The 18,422-nt window shown below is 44.3% G+C and overlaps 1 protein-coding gene across 2 annotated transcripts in view; it reads left to right on the top strand.

The window, feature by feature from the left end:
• The first annotated feature begins 11,808 nt into the window (after positions 1-11,808).
• The window catches only part of RMND5A (required for meiotic nuclear division 5 homolog A), a 61,024-nt gene continuing 54,410 nt past the window's right edge, over positions 11,809-18,422 (top strand). The window contains exon 1 of one of the 2 annotated variants that reach the window (XM_052647434.1): positions 11,809-12,360. In XM_052647434.1, coding sequence (XP_052503394.1) covers positions 12,219-12,360 — 142 coding nt within the window. In that variant the 5' untranslated portion in view covers positions 11,809-12,218. The remainder of the gene's footprint in view (positions 12,361-18,422) is intronic. The other variant, XM_052647433.1, reaches the window with a different exon arrangement.

Below are 18,422 nucleotides of genomic sequence, written 5' to 3'. Positions count from 1 at the left end.
GACTATTTGCTGTTGTTCAGATTCAATAAGTTCTATTGGTCTGTTCCTCAAGTTCACTGATCCTAACCTCTGTTATCGTCACTATGTTTTTGAGCCCAAACAGCAAGTTTTTAATTTCACTTATGTATTTTTCAGTCTATAATTTGTTTCATTCTTTTAATAATCTCTATATCTTTGCTGAATTGTCTTTGTTTCAAGAAACTTTGTCAGTGATTGCTCAAGTATTATCATAGCTTTAATGTAATTACCATGGGCTTACCCAGGTGGCGCTAGTGATAGAGAACATGTCTGCCAATGCAGGAGATGTAAGAAATCCAGGTTTGATATCTGGGTTGTGAAGACCCTTTGGAGAAGGAAATGGAAAGCCACTCCAGTATTCTTGACTGGAGACTCTTATGGACAGAGGAACCTGGCAGGACAGGATTGCAAAGAGTCGGACATGACTGAAGCAACGCAGCACTAATGTAATTATCAGATAATTCCAACATTTGATTCATTTCGTTGGCATCTATTGATTGTCTTTTCTCATTCATATTGTGATTTTTCTAGTTGTTGGATGAGTAATTTAAAAAAAAATCACATCGTGGATATTCTGAATAGTATATATATTAACAGTGTTCTGGATCCCATTTAATCTTCTTTTTCCTTTAGAGCAGGCAGTCCCCTATTGAGATTTAACACATGGGCTGCTGGGTGTGCATGTTTAGCTTCCAAGCCCTACCAACACACTTTGGCAAAAGCGGAGCCCTGACTCATACTGCCTTGTTGCAAAGAGGTGGGGTGGAAGTTCAGCATTCCCCTTGCTCCCAGTGGAAGGGTTGGGGGGTGACAACTCCCGCTGTCTTGTTGCCTCTTAACCAGGGGTATAAACTCAGCTCCCTGCTCAATCTGTTGGTACCACCTGCTGGGGGAACTGGAGCACCACCTGCCTTTGCCAGGCAGGAGACAGAAGGTCAGCTCCGTACTCTGACTTGCCAAAACCATCCTGCAGAGGAACTGGAGCGCTGCCTCCAGGTCCCTGGATTAAGGGGGGTTGAGTGGAAAATTATGTCCCTGCTTAGCTCTGCTGATACCATGCTAGGGGGAAAGGATGCAGTTTTTTGTGTTTGGCTGGAATTGGATGGATATTGCCAACAAAAGTTTCAGTGTTAGGCCATCCCTTTTCCCATGCTTTGGTTAGAGAAAATAGGCTTTCTTGGAGCCTTTATTGTGTGTGCCTGTTTGTGGTGCTGAGTGGGAGTCTTTTGCAGTACCCCATCTGAGATATGGGGGCTTCCCTGATAGCTCAGTGGTAAGAACTCACCTGCCTATGGAGGAGATGCAGGTTTGATTCCTGGGTGGGGAAGATCCCCTGGAGAAGGGAATGGCAACCCACTCCAGTATTCTTGCATGGAGAAATCCCATGGACAGAGGAGCCTGACAGGCTACAGTCCATGGGGTTGCAGAAGAGTCAGACATGACTTAGCAACTGAACAACAATGACAACAACTGAGATATTGAAGAAAACCTGTGAATTAACCACCAGGTCATTTTTCAAGTCCTAAGATCCCTATACTGCCCAACTTGTTTCTACCTTTCAAAATATTCCTGTTTGCGTTCTGTGTTACGTCCAGGGTTGGTTTTTTTTTTTTACAAACAACCTGGAGGAATGGGATTAGTTTGTGTTTGTGGAACTGGAAGTCTCAAAAGGCCACGTTTTAAGCACTTGCTTAGTTTACTATCTGGAGTTTCCCCCAGGTTGTCAAAAGTCATGAATCTCGTACGTCAGCAATTTACAGCCTAGACTCTGCCCTGCATAGATGTGGTAGGAAAAGGCAACCCACTCCAGTATTCTCGCCTGGAAAATTCCATGCAGAGAGGAGCCTGGTGGGCTACAGTCCATGGAGTGGCAAATAGTCGGACATGGCTGAGCATGCACACATGCACACAAGATACATAAACAGATGCATCAAATACATACGTAAGAGGAAATAACAGCACTCTGGATTTTTATAGGGCTTCATGGTTTATAGAGAACTTTCTGTGAATCTATACATATATATTCTTATACATTTGCTAATTACATGTATACATTTACCATATAAAACACATTTAAATTACTTTAGAAATAAATATATATAACTCAGTGATGTTGCAAGGTAGGTGGAGTAGAAATTGTTATTAAAAAAAAATAAGACTGTTAGGTTAAGATTGTTGCCAAAGGTGTAAAAGCTGGCAAGTAGAAGTGTTACAATTTCTGTGAATTTTAGCCCTAGACTCCTATTACCTAACCACATTACTTAGAGTAAATGATCCTTTGTGTTATTAGGAACCACATGCTTAACAAGTAATTATGTAGCATAATTTTGCTTTTCGGAGGTAGAGTGCTAATGGGTTTTGGAGTCAGACAGATTTTAATTCAAATTCCAGCTCCACTGTGTATTAGCTGTCTGATCTTGCAGAAATCCCTCTCTGCTTCAGTTTATTCCTTTGTAAAACAGAGATAAAATAATATTTACTTCCAAAGTTGCTTCTGATAATCACATATTTAAAGCAAAGTGCCTGGCATACTGTAAGCACTCGATAAATGGTAGGTATTATTATTACTGGAATAAATAAACAAAGCCAAAGGGGGGAAAAACACCCATTACATTTTTGCAATGAGGAAGTAGTGATTCAGCATCAAAATTTTCAAAAGCAAGGAGGGGGAATTCCCTGGTGGTCCAGTGGTTAGAACCCCAGCTTCCACTGTAGGGCACACGGGTTTGATACCTGGTCTGGGAACGAAGACCCCACAAGCCACAGGGTGTGCCCCCCCACCCCAGAAAAAAAGCAAGGAGGGTGTATCTATCTATTCCTGCTTGGTTGTGTAGTGCCTCACATGTTGTCTAATAAACACTGGCATCTCTGTAACTTTAGAACTGGAAGGGACTTAAAGGTCATCTATTTCAAGCTTCTTATTTTATAAACAAGGAAACTGAGGCCAGGCGGGGCTGAGTGAATTACTTCAGAATTACAGTGCTATCACCCTTCCTGCTATACCTGTAAACCACACAAAAGGGTGAGCAGCAAACAAAGTAAAGAAAGACACCCAGATTCCAGAAAGGGTCACAAAGGAGTCAGACACAACTCTGAGACGAAACAACAACAAAACCAGAAGGCAGCCAATGAGAAGTGCCCTGGCTTCCAGAAGGGGTGAAGACCACTTTGGGGATGGCTTTGCTGTTGAGAGAGGCTGTCTTAAACAACCTTTAGTGGTGCTGAAAGAAGGTGGTAGTGGATGCAGAAGAAAAGGCATTATTGTCAACACTGCCTACCAGTAGGTCATAATGGCAGGCAAGGTATAATCCAGCCAGCCAGCAAACAGGCATGTAAGTGGCAATATGCCCCAAACCACACAGGAGATATAAAAGAACTGAAAAACATTCTGATCAATACTTTTGCTGGTAGTTATGCTTTCACCCATTTCTTAAATTAGTCTTAGCAGCAATTTCCAGAAATGTCTCATGTGGAGATTTCTTTTTTTTTTTTTTGTAACAGCTTGAGAATGATGAAAATTGATTTTTAAATAAATGATGAAAAGGAGTGTTATTTTCAAAATTTGATATTTCATAATAACACATTTTGTCAATTTAACCTTACTTTTTTATATTGGCTGTCAGCTAGAACAGTTAGGAAATTAGCAAGGTCTCTTTCACAAAGTTAGTTTTTTTTTTTACAATTATAAACATAGTCTTGCTTACTCATATCTGAAAGTGCATTTTGCATAAAAAGCATATTTTAAAAGTTTTCTTTATAGATTCTCAAATTTGAAAGATGAAATTTTTACTTTTTCTATCGGTGTCTGTCTACTTTCAAGCATCTAAGAGCAAGTCAAGATGAAAAAAAAATATGTATAAGATCTACTGAATAAGGGTGAATGCTAAGCTATAGTTATATGTAACAGTTACTAAACATTTCAAAAAGATGTCACGAGCAGTTCTGAAAACTTTTGTTAGAGAAATGTGTGTGCTTAGTCACTCAGTCGTGTCTGACTCTTTGTGACTCCTTGGACTGTAGCCCACCAGGTTCCTCTGTCTGTGGGATTCTCCAGGCAAGAACACTGGAGTGGGGTAGCCATTTCTTTCTCCAGGGGATCTTCCTGACCCAGGGGTTGAACCCAGGTCTCCTGTATTGCAGATAGAGTCTTTACTGTCTAAGCCACCAGGGAAGCCCGAAAGAAATGTTGAAGACAATAAAAACAGTCTACAAAATAATTCTAAATAATGAGGAACATCCTTCACCTATGGGCCTATCTGTATATTCAAGAAAAAGTCTGGAAATTCATCCCAAGTGTTAAATCTAATTTTTTTTTTCTGGGTCTTGGGATTTCACTGGATGATTATTTCTGTTAACCTATTTGTATTTTCTAATTTTCTAACAAAGAAGATGTATTTTGCTCATAAAACAAAAAGGGTTTTTTCTTCCTTTCTTTGGATTGTTTTCTTAAATGTTACAGAGAATGGAGTTTGGGGTGGAGGGGAGGACCAATGCAAAGTCTAGAATGATTGCAAATGAAATGGTCCCTAGATTGAACAAATTATGGGGGCAGGAGCTCAGTTGATACTGGATGGGGTTTTTGTTTGTTGGTTGGTGTTTGTGTGGGTGAATTATTTTTTGCTGTGTGGTAAAAATGTAGTCATAGAAAAATAATTTGCAGTTGTTCTGAAAATGGAATTTTTCTGCTGTTTCTTCTAGAGACTTCTCTCTGAGAAATCAAGGTTTAGGCTGAAAGCAATTATGCGCTAGGTAGGAAGGGCCAATACAAAGGAAGAAGGTAACAAAGATCTCTGCCCTTACAAGTACTATTTTTCTTTCCCTGGTTAAATTTGCATTCTCTTCTCCCCTTGTTGGGCTTCCCAGGTGCCACTAGTGGTAAAGAACCTACCTGCTAATATAGGAGTTAGATCATTGGGTCAGGAAGATGCCCTGGAGGAGAGCAGGGCAACCCACTCCAATATTCTTGCCTGGAGAATCCCATGAACAGAGAAGCCTGGTGGGCCACATAGGGCCGCAGAGTCGGAGAGGACTGAAGCAACTTAGCAAGCACACACTCCTCTTATCTTCTTTCCTTTAACAAGTACCTAGGGCACTTTTTCTGCGCTGATTAAATCATGGGAGAGAAAAGAAAATTCATCTATGACCTAGGAGCTAACAATCTAGTTAGAAAAGAAGGTACATTTTGGAAAAGTTAACTAAAAATATGAGGGCAGTATGCATGTAAGCATTAAATGGCTTAACAGAGAAGTCCTCCAGCAGTTAAAAGAGCGGCTGGTAACCCTTAGGGTCATGGTCTAGATCAGAACTTTTCAACTGAACTTTCTACAGTAAAAAAAAAAAAATGTCCTGTGCTGATTAACACAGTAGCCACTAGCATCTGTAGTTACTGTGCAGCTGAAATGTGGCTGGTACAACTGAGAAAATGAATTTTAAAAATTTAATTTAAATAGCTACATAGGGGGACTTCCCTGGTGATCCAATGGCTAAGACTCTGCATTCCCAATTCAGGGAGACCGGGTTTGACCCCTGGTCAGGGACCTAGATTCTGCATGCTACAACTAAGACCTAGTACAGCCAAATACATAAATAAATATTTAAAAATATAGCTACATATCGCTGATGATTACCATATTGAGGAGTGGCAGACCAAAATCTAGAAGGTATCAACAGCAAAAGAGATTAATAGTAATAGGATTTGTCTTATTACTTGAAGAAAGGGAAGGATTTGAGTAGCTGAGGATAAAGAAAAGCATTCTAGGAGAAGAAAAAGCATGACGAAGCTGTGCTTAATTCACCCTCATAGTGTGAAAGTGCCCAGTGTTTGGATGGGGGATTGTGATGTTCTGCTATGCTGGGCAGACCACACAGCTAAGATTCAGGATTTGAAGCTGCAGGTAATGGGAAGTCTTGACTATTTCTCATTGGAATTGAAGTCGCTCAGTTGTGTCCGACTCTTTGCGACCTGTGGACTGTAGCCCACCAAGCTCCTCCGTCCATGGGATTCTCCAGGCAAGAATACTGGAGTGGGTTGCCATTTCCTTCTCCTTTCTCATTCAGTTCAGTTCAGTTCAGTTGCTCAGTCGTGTCTGACTCTCTGCGACCCCATGAATCGCAGCATGCCAGGCCTCCCTGTTCATCACCGTCTCCCAGAGTTCACTCAGACTCACGTCCATTGAGTCCGTGATGCCATCCAGCCATCTCATCCTCGGTCGTCCCCTTCTCCTCCTGCCCCCAATCCCTCCCAGCATCAGAGTCTTTTCCAATGAGTCAACTCTTTGCATGAGGTGGCCAAAGTACTGGAGTTTCAGCTTTAGCATCATTCCTTCCAAAGAAATCCCAGGGTTGATCTCCTTCAGAATGGACTGGTTGGATCTCCTTGCAGTCCGAGGGACTCTCAAGAGTCTTCTCCAACACCATAGTTCAAAAGCATCAATTCTTCAGCGCTCAGGCTTCTTCACAGTCCAACTCTCACATCCATACATGACCACAGGAAAAACCATAGCCTTGACTAGATGGACCTTTGTTGGCAAAGTAATGTCTCTGCTTTTGAATATGCTGTCTAGGTTGGTCATAACTTTTCTTCCAAGGAGTAAGCGTCTCTTAATTTCATGGCTGCAATCACCATCTGCAGTGATTCTGGAGCCCCAAAAATTAAAGTCTGACACTGTTTCCACTGTTTCCCCATCTATTTGCCAGGAAGTGATGGGAACAGTTGCCATGCTCTTCGTTTTCTGAATGTTGAGCTTTAGGCCAACTTTTTCGCTCTCCTCTTTCACTTTCATCAAGAGGCTTCTTAGCTCCTCTTCACTTTCTGCCATAAGAGTGGTGTCATCTGCATATCTGAGGTTATTGATATTTCTCTCGGCAATTTTGATTCCAGCTTGTGCTTCTTCCAGTCCAGTGTTTCTCATGATGTACTCTGCATAGAAGTTAAATAAGCAGAGTGACAATATACAGCCTTGACGTACTCCTTCTCCTATTTGGAACCAGTCTGTTGTTCCATGTCCAGTTCTAACTGTTGCTTCCTGACCTGCATACAGATTTCTCAAGAGGCAGGTCAGGTGGTCTGGGATTCCCATCTCTTTCAGAATTTTCCACAGTTTATTGTGATCCACACAGTCAAAGTCTTTGGCATAGTCAATAAAGCAGAAATATATGTTTTTCTGGAACTCTCTTGCTTTTTCCATGATCCAGCAGATGTTGGCAATTTGATCTCTGGTTCCTCTGCCTTTTCTAAAACCAGCTTGAACGTCAGGGAGTTCACGGTTCACGTATTGCTGAAGCCTGGCTTGGAGAATTTTGAGCATTACTTTACTAGCATGTGAGATGAGTGCAACTGTGTGGTAGTTTGAGCATTCTTTTGCATTGCCTTTCTTTGGAATTGGAATGAAAACTGACCTTTTCCAGTCCTGTGGCCACTGCTGAGTTTTCCAAATATGCTGGCATATTGAGTGCAGCACTTTCACAGCATCATCTTTCAGGATTTGAAACAGCTCAATTGGAATTCCATCACCTCCACTAGCTTTGTTCGCAGTGATGCTTTTAAGGCCCACTTGACTTCACATTCCAAGATGTCTGGTTCTAGATTAGTGGATAATAATAGCTCTTATCATATACCCAGCATTATATTGAGTGCCTTACATGGACTGTCTGATTTAATTCTTATAACAACTTTTTCAGGAGAATGAAGATTATTATTATTTTTTAAATATTCATTTGATGGCACTGTAGAGGTAAGAGAAGCGATTATAATCTTGGAAGGATGACAACAGTACTTATGAAGGGACTTCTCTGGTGGTCCAGTGGTTAAGAATCTGCCTGCCAATTCAAAGGACATGGGTTCGATCCCTGGTCCATGAACTAACATCCCACCTACCATGGGGCTACTAAGCTCATGAGCCACAGCTCCTGAAGTCCACACACCGTAGAGTCTGAGTTCCACAACAAGAGACGCCACCTCAGGGAGAAGCCCATGCACCACAACTATAAAGTCTGCTTGTAGCAACAAAGACCCAGCACAGCAAAAAAAAAAAAAAAAAAAAAAGTACTAATGAAGGTGAGGCTCAGATAGTTAAGAATCTGCCTGCAATGCAGGAGACCTGGGTTCAATCCTTGGGTTGGGAAGATCTCCTAAAGAAGGGAATGGCCACCCACTCAGGTTTTCCTGAGGTTCCCTGGTGACTCAGACAGTAAAGAATCTGCCTGCAATGCAGGAGACCTGCATTCGATCCCTGCGTTGGGAAGATCCCCTGGAGGGCACAGCAACCCACTCCAGTATTCTTGACTGAAGAATCTCCATGGATAGAGGAGCCTTGTGGGCTATAGTCCATGGAGTCAAAGAGTCAGGCATGACTGAGCGACCAAGCACAGTGAAGGTGAAGGAAGTAGAAACTGAAAAGCCTCATTTAAGACATTAGGAAGTTAGACTCAATACAGAATATGCGGAGAAAATGTGGAGGGCGGATGGAAAAGGGAGTGAGACAATCTGTATCCCTAGGGAAACTGATGAGGACATCTGGAAAGCACCAATAATTCTGGGGTGACTGAAGGCAGGTTACTTAGTGAAGGGACCTTGAGAAGGATACAGGTGGCAATGGAAACAGGTCAATGGAGTCAAGGAATCTGATGAGGGAAAGGTTTTCAAGAACCCTAGAGATAAGTTAAGGGCTTCCCAGGTGGTGCAGTGTAAAGTATCTGCCTGCCAACGCAGGAGATGCAAGAGACATAGGTTCACTCCCTGGTCAGGAAGATCCCTGGGGGAGGTAACGGCAACTCACTTCAGTATTCTTGCCTGGGAAATCCCCATGGACAGAAGAGCCTGGTGGGTTGCAGTCCATGGGGTCGCAAGGAGTTGGACACAACTGGGCAATTGGGCACACACACACGCGTATACACACACACACAGAGGTAAGTTAAAGATGAAGATGGTGAGGTGGCATAGGAACATGGGAAAATTAAGATAATGCTGACAAAAAATGAAGAGTCAAGAGGAGGAGAGTCAGTTTTGGAAGGGAAATACAGATTCTGTTTTTGACATGTTCATTGGAGGTAATAAGTTCTCTGGATGATGATGTCTTGCTGCTGCTGCTGCTGCTAAGTCGCTTCAGTCATGTCCGACTCTGTGCGACCCCATAGACGGCAGCCCACCAGACTCCCCCATTCCTGGGATTCTCCCGGCAAGAACACTGGAGTGGGTTGCATCTTGCTAGTTGGGGGAAATGTGAAGCTAGTTTATGAGAACAGATCAGGACAATTTTAATTTTAATGTGCTCTCACAGGGCATCAGGTAGAGAGAAAACAAGGTTGAGAATAGAACCTGGGGCAAACGCCCATCCATATAGGTGACTAACTGAGAAAGAAGAGCCAGTAAGAGGGAAGGGATGACTGAACCAAACCATGGCAATGCCCTGGAGGTCACAGAAGGACTTTAAATGGGATGGTGATTCGTAATTTTCACGTGTTGCAGTGAGATCAAGGGAAACAAGAGTGAGAAAAGGGTGACTGAGCTTATCAAGGTGATCCTTGGGGAAACAGGAGGAACACATGTAGAGGCTCTGTTTGGGTAGTTGGGCCTTGCGAAGAACTGAGGAAAAGGGAAACAGATTGAGAAGGGTTAAATGAAGGTTCCCCCTACATGATCAGGTCAGGCGGCAGCTTAGGAAGGGAGAAGGGACTCTTCTTCCTTCTGGCACTTGACAACAGTTCACCAAATGGACGGTATCAATAGACATATTTTGAGGAGAGGATTCTCAGGGAAGCAGGACTCAGGGTCACCTGCCAAGAAAGAAGGGAAAATGGGCAAGGGAGGGAAGAGAAAGGAGGTATGTAACAGCCACAGTTGGGGCTGCCCTTGAGAATCACCAAGAAATAAAGGATTGGGTGCAAGATCAACATGATTCCCTGACTAAACTGCCATCTCAGATTTATTCCTGGGAACTGACATCAATAGTAACAACCACCACCACCATTCATCATGTGGTTATCATGTGCTGCTTTCCGGGTGTTTTCGTAAGTTACCTCACTTAACTTTCCTAACAATGGAGTTCAGTATTATTAATCCTAATTACTTCCGAATTATAAAAAAAGGAAATTGAGGCTCAATGAGATTTTACCTAAATTAAAAAAGGAAGATAGCATACCATGTCTCCAGGCAGTGCTTCCTGCACAGAAAACACAGGCAAGGGGGCTGCCTTATTGGAAATCTATAGAAAAGCAAACGAATAAAACTAGGAAAAGGTCTTTTTTGTTTCATTACGCATTCTTTACTTGAGAACCAATGGGATATAAATTATTCCCCATCAGTACTAAAAATAAAAGCATGCTGTGAGCATGTTTTCCCTTCTACAACTGGAACAATTCCGGGAATCGGTTAGTTGCTTGTCTGAGTTAATAGTTTCCAACTCTTAAAGAGTTTAATTTTCAGATTAAAGAAATCATTGTCACCTAATCTGCGGAATAACATTTTAAGTTGTTAAAATGATAATATACTAAATAAAAGTGAAAAAGAATAAGCCATTGAATACGAATAAAGGCTCACCTATGTAAAAAAAAATTGAATCAGATCATTTCAGATTTTAATAATGGTGCGCAAAGAATAAAACTGATGATACAATTGGTATTATAATAAATGACATAGCAATGGAGGAGGGAGTGCGGTCTTGGGAGGACCCTCAGTGGGACAAGGGAGCTCATTTTAGGATGAGAAGGTAGAGAGTTTTCCAGGTCAAAGAAAATGCAAGTACAGAGGCCCCGAGGCAAGCAGCAGCGTGGCTCCTCCTCAGCTGCAGCTCAGTGAGCGAGTAGGTGTAGGCCAAGGTTGGAGGCACCATCGCCAAGTCAGGGAAGGATTTACGCAAAGGGGTAACTCCAACCTATTCAATGAAATAAGGCGCCGCAGAGGCGCGGGCCAGACTGCCCCAATCTCCGACTAGAGTTTCCTGTCCGCGAAGCTGCCCGTCTTACACGCAGGGTGAAGCAACCGGTCAGGAGAGGCTCCAGGCCCAGGGGCCAAAGGGCCGAGGCCTGCGGGGATGGGGGATGTGTGTGTGTGAGGCGTGTGACCTCCTAGTGTCGCAAAAGTCGAGGGAGCACCGTAGGCTGCGCCCGGCCACCCCTTTCTCCAGCCCCACAACCACCCCCGCCTTTCTTGCTCGTTAGAGACCCTCGCCCGTAGCACCTCCCACCCCGTCCGGCCCAGCTGGATTTCCGCCCCCCCACCTCGGGGCGGCGAATCCGTTTTCCAAAACTTCGGAACGACCGTACCCCCTTGGGTGATGGGGAGAGGAAATAATACAAGGCTAGGGCGAAGTCCTACAGGAAATAGACCTCTTTATTTCTGCCTTGTTTTTCCTTATGGTTTCCCCAAAACGCCTAGCTTCCCGAGATGCTCTTCAAGTCACCCCCTCCAACAACGAGTCTATTGGTTTGGCCCTTAGTCCCGGATTGGCTTAAGGGTTACGCCTCGGCCTGGGATTGGAGAACGTTGGGCCCTTACGTGTTCCCGGCGCCCATTGGCTCGTTTTCCCCGTTTCTGGGCGGAGTCGCTAGGGCCGGTTTCCACCCACTTGTTTACGGAGCGCGTAGTTGTAGCGCTCTCGGAGCTCTGGGGCTGTCTCTAAAGTTCCCAATTTAGCTCTTTGGACCAATTGGGGGCTGGCTCCACCCTCTCCCGCTCCCTCGCACGCCTCCCGCGTGGTACGGCCCACACCTTTAGAGCGGCGGCGCGAGCGGCTGTGTTCCTCCGCCCGCGCTCGCCTGGCTGACCCCCCTCGACGGTGCGCTTGGTACGGCCCGCGCCGCCTCCTTCTCTAGCTGGGGTGGTGGTTGCCCCCCTCGGGTCGGCGGCGCTTGGTGCCGCCCGGGAGAACCAGGTCATCGGTCGGTTCCCTTGAAAACAAAAACAATCGGCGGCGCCGCGGCGGGCAGTCGAACGCGGCGAGCGGGGAAGCCGGGGCGCGGGGCCGAGTCTGACCAACTAGCGAGAGCAGCGGCCACGCGCCGGGGCCGGGGCGCCATGGGGCAGGCGGGCGCGGGCTTCGCTAGGCTCCCCTGGCGTCGGGGCTAGCGCTTCCGCCGCCTCGGCCTCTCGCGCCGCCCGCCTGGGGGACGAGGAGCAGGACGCGGCCTCGGCCGGGCCCGGGCCGAACGGCTGCGGACACTCGGGAGCCGAGGAGCAGAACACCGCCACCGCCGCCTCCGGGATGGATCAGTGCGTGACGGTGGAGCGCGAGCTGGAGAAGGTGCTGCACAAGTTCTCGGGCTATGGGCAACTGTGCGAGCGCGGCCTGGAGGAGCTCATCGACTACACGGGTGGCCTCAAGCACGAGATCCTGCAGAGCCACGGTAAGGCGGCCCGGATGGTCGCGCGGGACCGGGCCCACCCACCCCGAGCCCCTCGGGCCCAGGCGGGCCAGGAGGGTGCCTCCGGGAGGCCAGACCCGGCCTTCCCTGGGGCGCCGGGATCCCCAGGCCCCTGTGACTTTTCCTCCTCTTCTCCCCCCGATCTGTCTTGAACCTACCGCGACCTTGTTGTTAATTAAAAGTGAGCGGGAACCCATCCGGAAACCAATTCTGGAGCCACGGGTTCCATCCAGGGTTAAACCCGGGCGCGGGGCCGGCTCGTCGCACCTGCAGATTTCCTCCCTCCCGGGGTGGGCGCCCCTAGTTAATTGCCTTGGGCCGGAGGATCCGGGCGAAGAGAGGGTCAGTGCAGAGAGCCCCACCCCTCCTCCTCCTCCTCGCCCCAAACATTTAGCCAGGGACTGACTTTGCTCGTCTTTCTTCATTTTTTTAAAATTAGAAACTCGCATGTTATTCTTAGCTGTGGGTTAACAAAACAGCCGCTGCTTCAACTCCATAATTTGACTCTCTGTAGAAGAAGCCTTTCTTTCAACTCCGCAGCGGCACTAATGTGATTCCTAAGAAACTAGCTAAATCAAACTTAAGCTCTCCCAGTTGCATTCTGCGATGAGACGGGAGGCAGCCTCCCCAGAAACACATTGTGGAGCAAGTTGTTAGTTACCTGCGTTACCTGGTCAAGTTTTTACTTGTTTTCCTTTCAGAAAGCAGGTTTTCAATGGAAGGTGTTTCTTCTCTATTATTATAGCCCTAGGCCCTGGGGGAAGATACTTGGCTGCAGTTAACTTGTGGAAGCTGGGTGGGATTCTTTGGGTTTGGGTTCTTTAAATAACATGAAAAGTCTGGTATTCTTTAGGTTAAAATGTCTGTAGTGATGATTCTTTCTGAGCAAGAAGTAATGGACTTCATGGAATGGATTTGTTGTTTGGGGGCCCTGCTCAACTCAGAGGTTGAACAGAAATCTTTGATAAGGAAGGTTTGGTAGCTGGGGTCACATGTGGATACTGGAGCAAGTGTGGTTGAGGACAGTGGGCACTGGCTGAACTTCTCTCCACCTCTCTTCCTTCCTGTACACTTTCCTTTCCCAGGCTGTTTTCAGTTGAGAGTTAGTGCTCATCCATGGTGCCTGTGTGCGTGGCTCAGTCGTGTCTGACTGCACCTCCATGGACTGTAGCCCACCAGACTCCTTTGTCCATGCAGTTTTCCAGGCAAGAGTAATGCAGTTGGTTGCCATTTCCTCCTCTAGGGAATCTTTCCGACCTAGGGATCGAACTCACGTCTCCTGCACTGGAAGGTGGATTCTTTACCACTGAACCACCTAGGAAGCCCCATCCATGGTGAAAGAGTCTTATAACAGCATCTCATCCTGGACACGGCAGTCACTTGTGAACTCCAAGAAAGAAGGAAACCCAGTGACCATAGTGGGGTTAGGACTTGAAGTATGAATATGGAAAAATGAGGAGACCTAGACTGCTGCCTGCAAGGGGGAAGTAGATGTGGGGTAGGATGGGTCTCCTGGGAAGGCTCTGGTGAACTTGGTTTGCGACAAGTGAGAAACTGACGGACTAATGAAGATAGTCAAGGGCATCATGTTTCCTATTGGCTGAAGATGCATAGATGGAGTTTGGGAGCAAAGAAAGGTTTAAGATGGTGTCCTGGTGTCCTTCTATAAAGGAGAGTGAAGGAGATCATTAGGTTACACAGAGGAAAGACGGTAGGGTCTACCCACAGCCTTGAACTCCCCTTGAAGAGCGGAGGTGCTGGAGGTGCCAGCAGAAACAGAACGGGCAGGCTTAGAGAGGTTGGTCAACTGGTGTTTGGCTATTGGGAGTCAGTGACCCTCTTTGCAAGCAGTTTCATAGAATTGTTAAACTAGATCACTAGGAGTTAAGAAAAATAATATATTGAGGTGAGAGAGGCTGCTTAAGTAAGGGAGCTGAAGGTGTGCTCCTTCCGCCCCTCATCTGGAGAGGCAATCTTTTTGTATTGTTAAAGACTGAAAAGGGACTTCCCAGGTGGTGCTAGTGGCTTCTGCCTGCCAATGCAGAAGACAGAAGAGCTGCAAGTTAGATCCCCGAGCCAGGAAGATCCCCTGGAGGAGGCTATGGCAACCCACTCCAGTATTCTTGACTGGAGAATCCAAGGAGCTTGGTGGGCTACAGTCCGTAGGGTCCCAAGAGTTGGGCCTGCTTCACATGCAAAGACTGAAAAAGGTAGGAGTAGGTGAAGGGTGTAGACTTGGAGAGGTGGAAGGAAGGATTTCATTTTTAAGGAACAGGTTGAATATTGAGGGCTTGTAGAGTTTGAGAGAGAGAGAAGACAGAAACTATTTAAAAATCCCTTTATTCCATGAGAGAGAGAGAAGATAGAAACTGTTTAAAAATCCCTTTCTTCCATGAGAGAGAGAGAGAGAGAGAGAATATTAATTGAAGGCGAATGATTTGAATTTCGTTTTAGGGGATTTGGGGCCCATCCCAGATGGATAAAATAATTCTGAGAACTTGCTGAAGCAGAAATGTGTTTTAGACCTCTTTCCTTGGGACTTTTCGAGGAACTTATGGTCAGAGGGATATTAGCCACAGAGTTTGCTTTGTTGTTCAAACAGTCTGATGTGAATTGTGGCGTTCCTGCCTATTTTTTACCTTCTTATCTAACAAATTGCAGTTTTATATTGATAATCTCTTTGATTTTCTTTAATTCTTCAAGAATAGGATTAAGAGACTAAGGAATTCTCCAGGCAAGAATACTGGAGTGCATTGCCATACCCCTCTCCAGAGGATCTTCTCAACCCAGGGATCGAACCCTGGTCTCCTGCATTGCAGGCAGATTCTTTACTGTCTGAGCCACCAAGAAAGCCCCTAAGAGACTAAAGGCAGCAATAAAACATGAAAGAAAAATAAATACCACAAGCACTAGGTCTAGTTTTCAAAATAAAATCTTCTTTCTTGTTATGATGTTCTATTGTATGAAGACAACAGATTTCATGCCTTGGTGTCTGGAAGATGGTATTTTTCAAAGCAGATGATTTCGAAAGTTCTCTGCAGACAATGTGGGTATTACATTGAGTCTTAAGTATACCCTTCTTAAAGCTGTATGCACTGAAATCTGATTTTGGAACTCCATTTTCAAGTCTAAAGGAAGTTTTCAAAGCTCTGAATATGCCTGTCTGGGCAAGTGATCTGGTGGTTTCTCATGACCTGATGGAGGGGCTCCAGTTGGCACCCTCTGTAATTAGGCTTATTATAATAAGCTCATTCTTTGGGTTCATTTGTGATGATATTCTTATCATGGGGACTCTATAGATCCCCCAACATTGCATCACAGTGTTGGTGAGTGACTGCCTGATTCAGTAGTGTTCTTTAGTGAGGGCCAGGGGGTCAGGTTAGTTTTTGAGGTTGAATTATATTTTCTTTACATTTAAATTTCTCTTTTCTAAAGTTGTGAGCAGACAGCTATACCACGTGAGGATGGTTAGGATGGCTTGTGGTAGAAACTGATCAACCATTAAAGGAAACCCATTGACAACTGTGGTCCACTCACACCACCCTTGTTGCAGATCGTGACGTGACCTCTGCCCAAAGGGGGCTTGCCTGATCTCCCCTAAGATCCTCTCATCTGCTCTGAATTGCCCCACATGACATTTCCCTAACTCTGAGGGAAGAGGAGAGCACTCTTGTCATTTAGTGTATCCTCCTTTCAGTGAGAGTTTCCCTATGAGCGTGAAGTTTGCTGTAAGGTTTAATACAGTCGATGCTGTTGGTGATTGTTCTCACTCTGCCCTTGATCTCATTTGGATGATGCCCTGGTTCTTCTCAAACTTCACTTACACATGCGCACTCATTTTTCAGGTAGATTCACAGTTTCACTTCAGTAGATTTATCCTCATTCTGGGCAATAATTGTGAAGTCATAGATTTGGTATGTTAGGTATAATCAACCTTATATTAACTATGTTAAAATACTTCACATACAGCTAAAGTCACCATTTACATCATTGGTAGGGGAACCACACTTTGGACAGCCCTTGATTAACAGATGAGTGGTATTAGATACATTTTGGTGATTTGCCTTGTGGGTTTTTATTGTTAACTTTTGGGGGAGGGCAAGTGTATTTATATTTTGTTTATCATTAGCACTTCTGTGGTGTGGAAAGGAGAACATAAAAGAACCATAAATGGTGTATTGCTAATATTCTAAATTCATGTTTGGTGATAGAATATTAGGCTGGAACAACTGGGTAACTGTTTTATTACATGTATATAGTATACTTGAGAAAAAATTACAATGTTTAGGAGTGTAAAGGATGTACAATATTTAATGAAATTGTTACTTTGGAGCTGTTATTAAAGGGAGTTCGAATATGGTTTCTGAAAGTGATTGTCAAGGAATTTTCTAAATTTAAAATTGTATTTCTTTTGAGTGGATAATACATTTAAATGGTATAAATTCAAATGATAAGAAGGATGTCCAGTAAAAAAAAAATCTCCCTCTCAGTCATTGTTATTCTCGGACCACCTAGTTGTCTATCTTGCAGCGAAAGATTTGGCTGTTTGCAGAAAAAATTTAAGAAGATTCAGGGAAATGATAATTTATCACTGTTTATTTTTTCTCTAAGACATTGGACGTATAGTTCTACATACTGTGATTTAGGCTTAGTATTATCACAATTTGCAAGTTGGTAGAGATTGTTTCATTTGTGGGTGCAGCCAATATATATTATCAGCTAAAACTCCGTGTGTTTCTGTGTGGTCTAACACTTAGAGTATGATCTTCTACCTTCATCTCTTTGGTGAATCAAAGAGAATTTAATTACTAATTGCAGAATTGCTTCTTTTTTTTTTTTTTTTTTAACTTGAGAGTGATGAGAAGCAATTAAACATGAAAGAAAAAGCAAAGTAGATGGTCACGTTTTAAACTAATTTTTGTGATATAGTATTGGGTCAGTAGACAGAAAAACCAGAGGTCCAGGGTTACATGTTAGGTATAACTAACTTTACATTCTAGAATTTGAATTGTATATATTACATATATATATTGGAAAATATGTTTATTTATATATGCAGATTCTCTGCTTTTCACCGTCTACCAGTGTTGTGTCTGTGTTGAACTAATTGTAAAAGGATCAGGGTTTGGTGGACTAGTGATATGTCTTACTTCAGTTCAGTTCAGTCACTCAGTCGTGTCCGACTCTTTGCGACCCCATGAATCGCAGCACGCCAAGCCTCCCTGTCCATCACCAACTCCTAGAGTTCACTCAGATTCATGTCCATCGAGTCAGTGATGCCGTCCAGCCATCTCTCTAATCCTCTGTCGTCCCCTTCTCCTCCTGCCCCCAATCCCTCCGAGCATCAAAGTCTTAGTTATCCTTATTCTTTGGCGTACTTTGAGTAGGCTGCATAGCTTGGTCCCTCATTTGTTAACTAAACATTTTGCTAAGTACAAGACACTCTTGAAAGAATTAATGCCATTCAAGTTTTAAATAAAATTTGGTAACTCCATTTAGCATTTAATCTGAAAAGTAGCAAGATAAGTAGGTCAAAAAAGTTTGTGTGAATTAGCCATTATTCAAAAACTCAAAGAAGAGAATAGACCAGTCACCAGTCTACTTGGACTGTTTTATAGATGGTGAGAATCATAATAATAATAGGCTACCATTGGTGTTTCCAGTTGGGTTTAGAAGCAGATTTAACTTTGTCAGCCATTCCTTTCCAGGCTCATTTAGGAGGTAACTCTTGTCATCTGGCACCTTATTCAGACTGCTGTATCACTCAGGATCCTTTTGGTTGCAGGTGGCAAAATGGTTTTAATTAAAATGGAATTTGTTGACTCATAACTAAAAAGGCTGAGGATAGGCCAGCGGCTCCCGGGGCACAGAGGGTGTCATGAGGACTGGTTTTGTTCTCTTCCTCTCTTGGCTGCGCTTTCCTCCATGGTTGGCTTCATCCTCAGCAGAGTTTTTTCCACATGGAAGCAAAGATGGCCCGTGGACTCATGTCATTCTTGTACTGCTTGTAATCCCAGAGACAGGGACATGCCTGTTTTCTGTAT

This window comes from Budorcas taxicolor, chromosome 11 (assembly GCF_023091745.1).
Source record: "Budorcas taxicolor isolate Tak-1 chromosome 11, Takin1.1, whole genome shotgun sequence".
Taxonomy (NCBI): domain Eukaryota; kingdom Metazoa; phylum Chordata; class Mammalia; order Artiodactyla; family Bovidae; genus Budorcas; species Budorcas taxicolor.
This window is presented reverse-complemented; position numbering and strand designations above follow the sequence as displayed.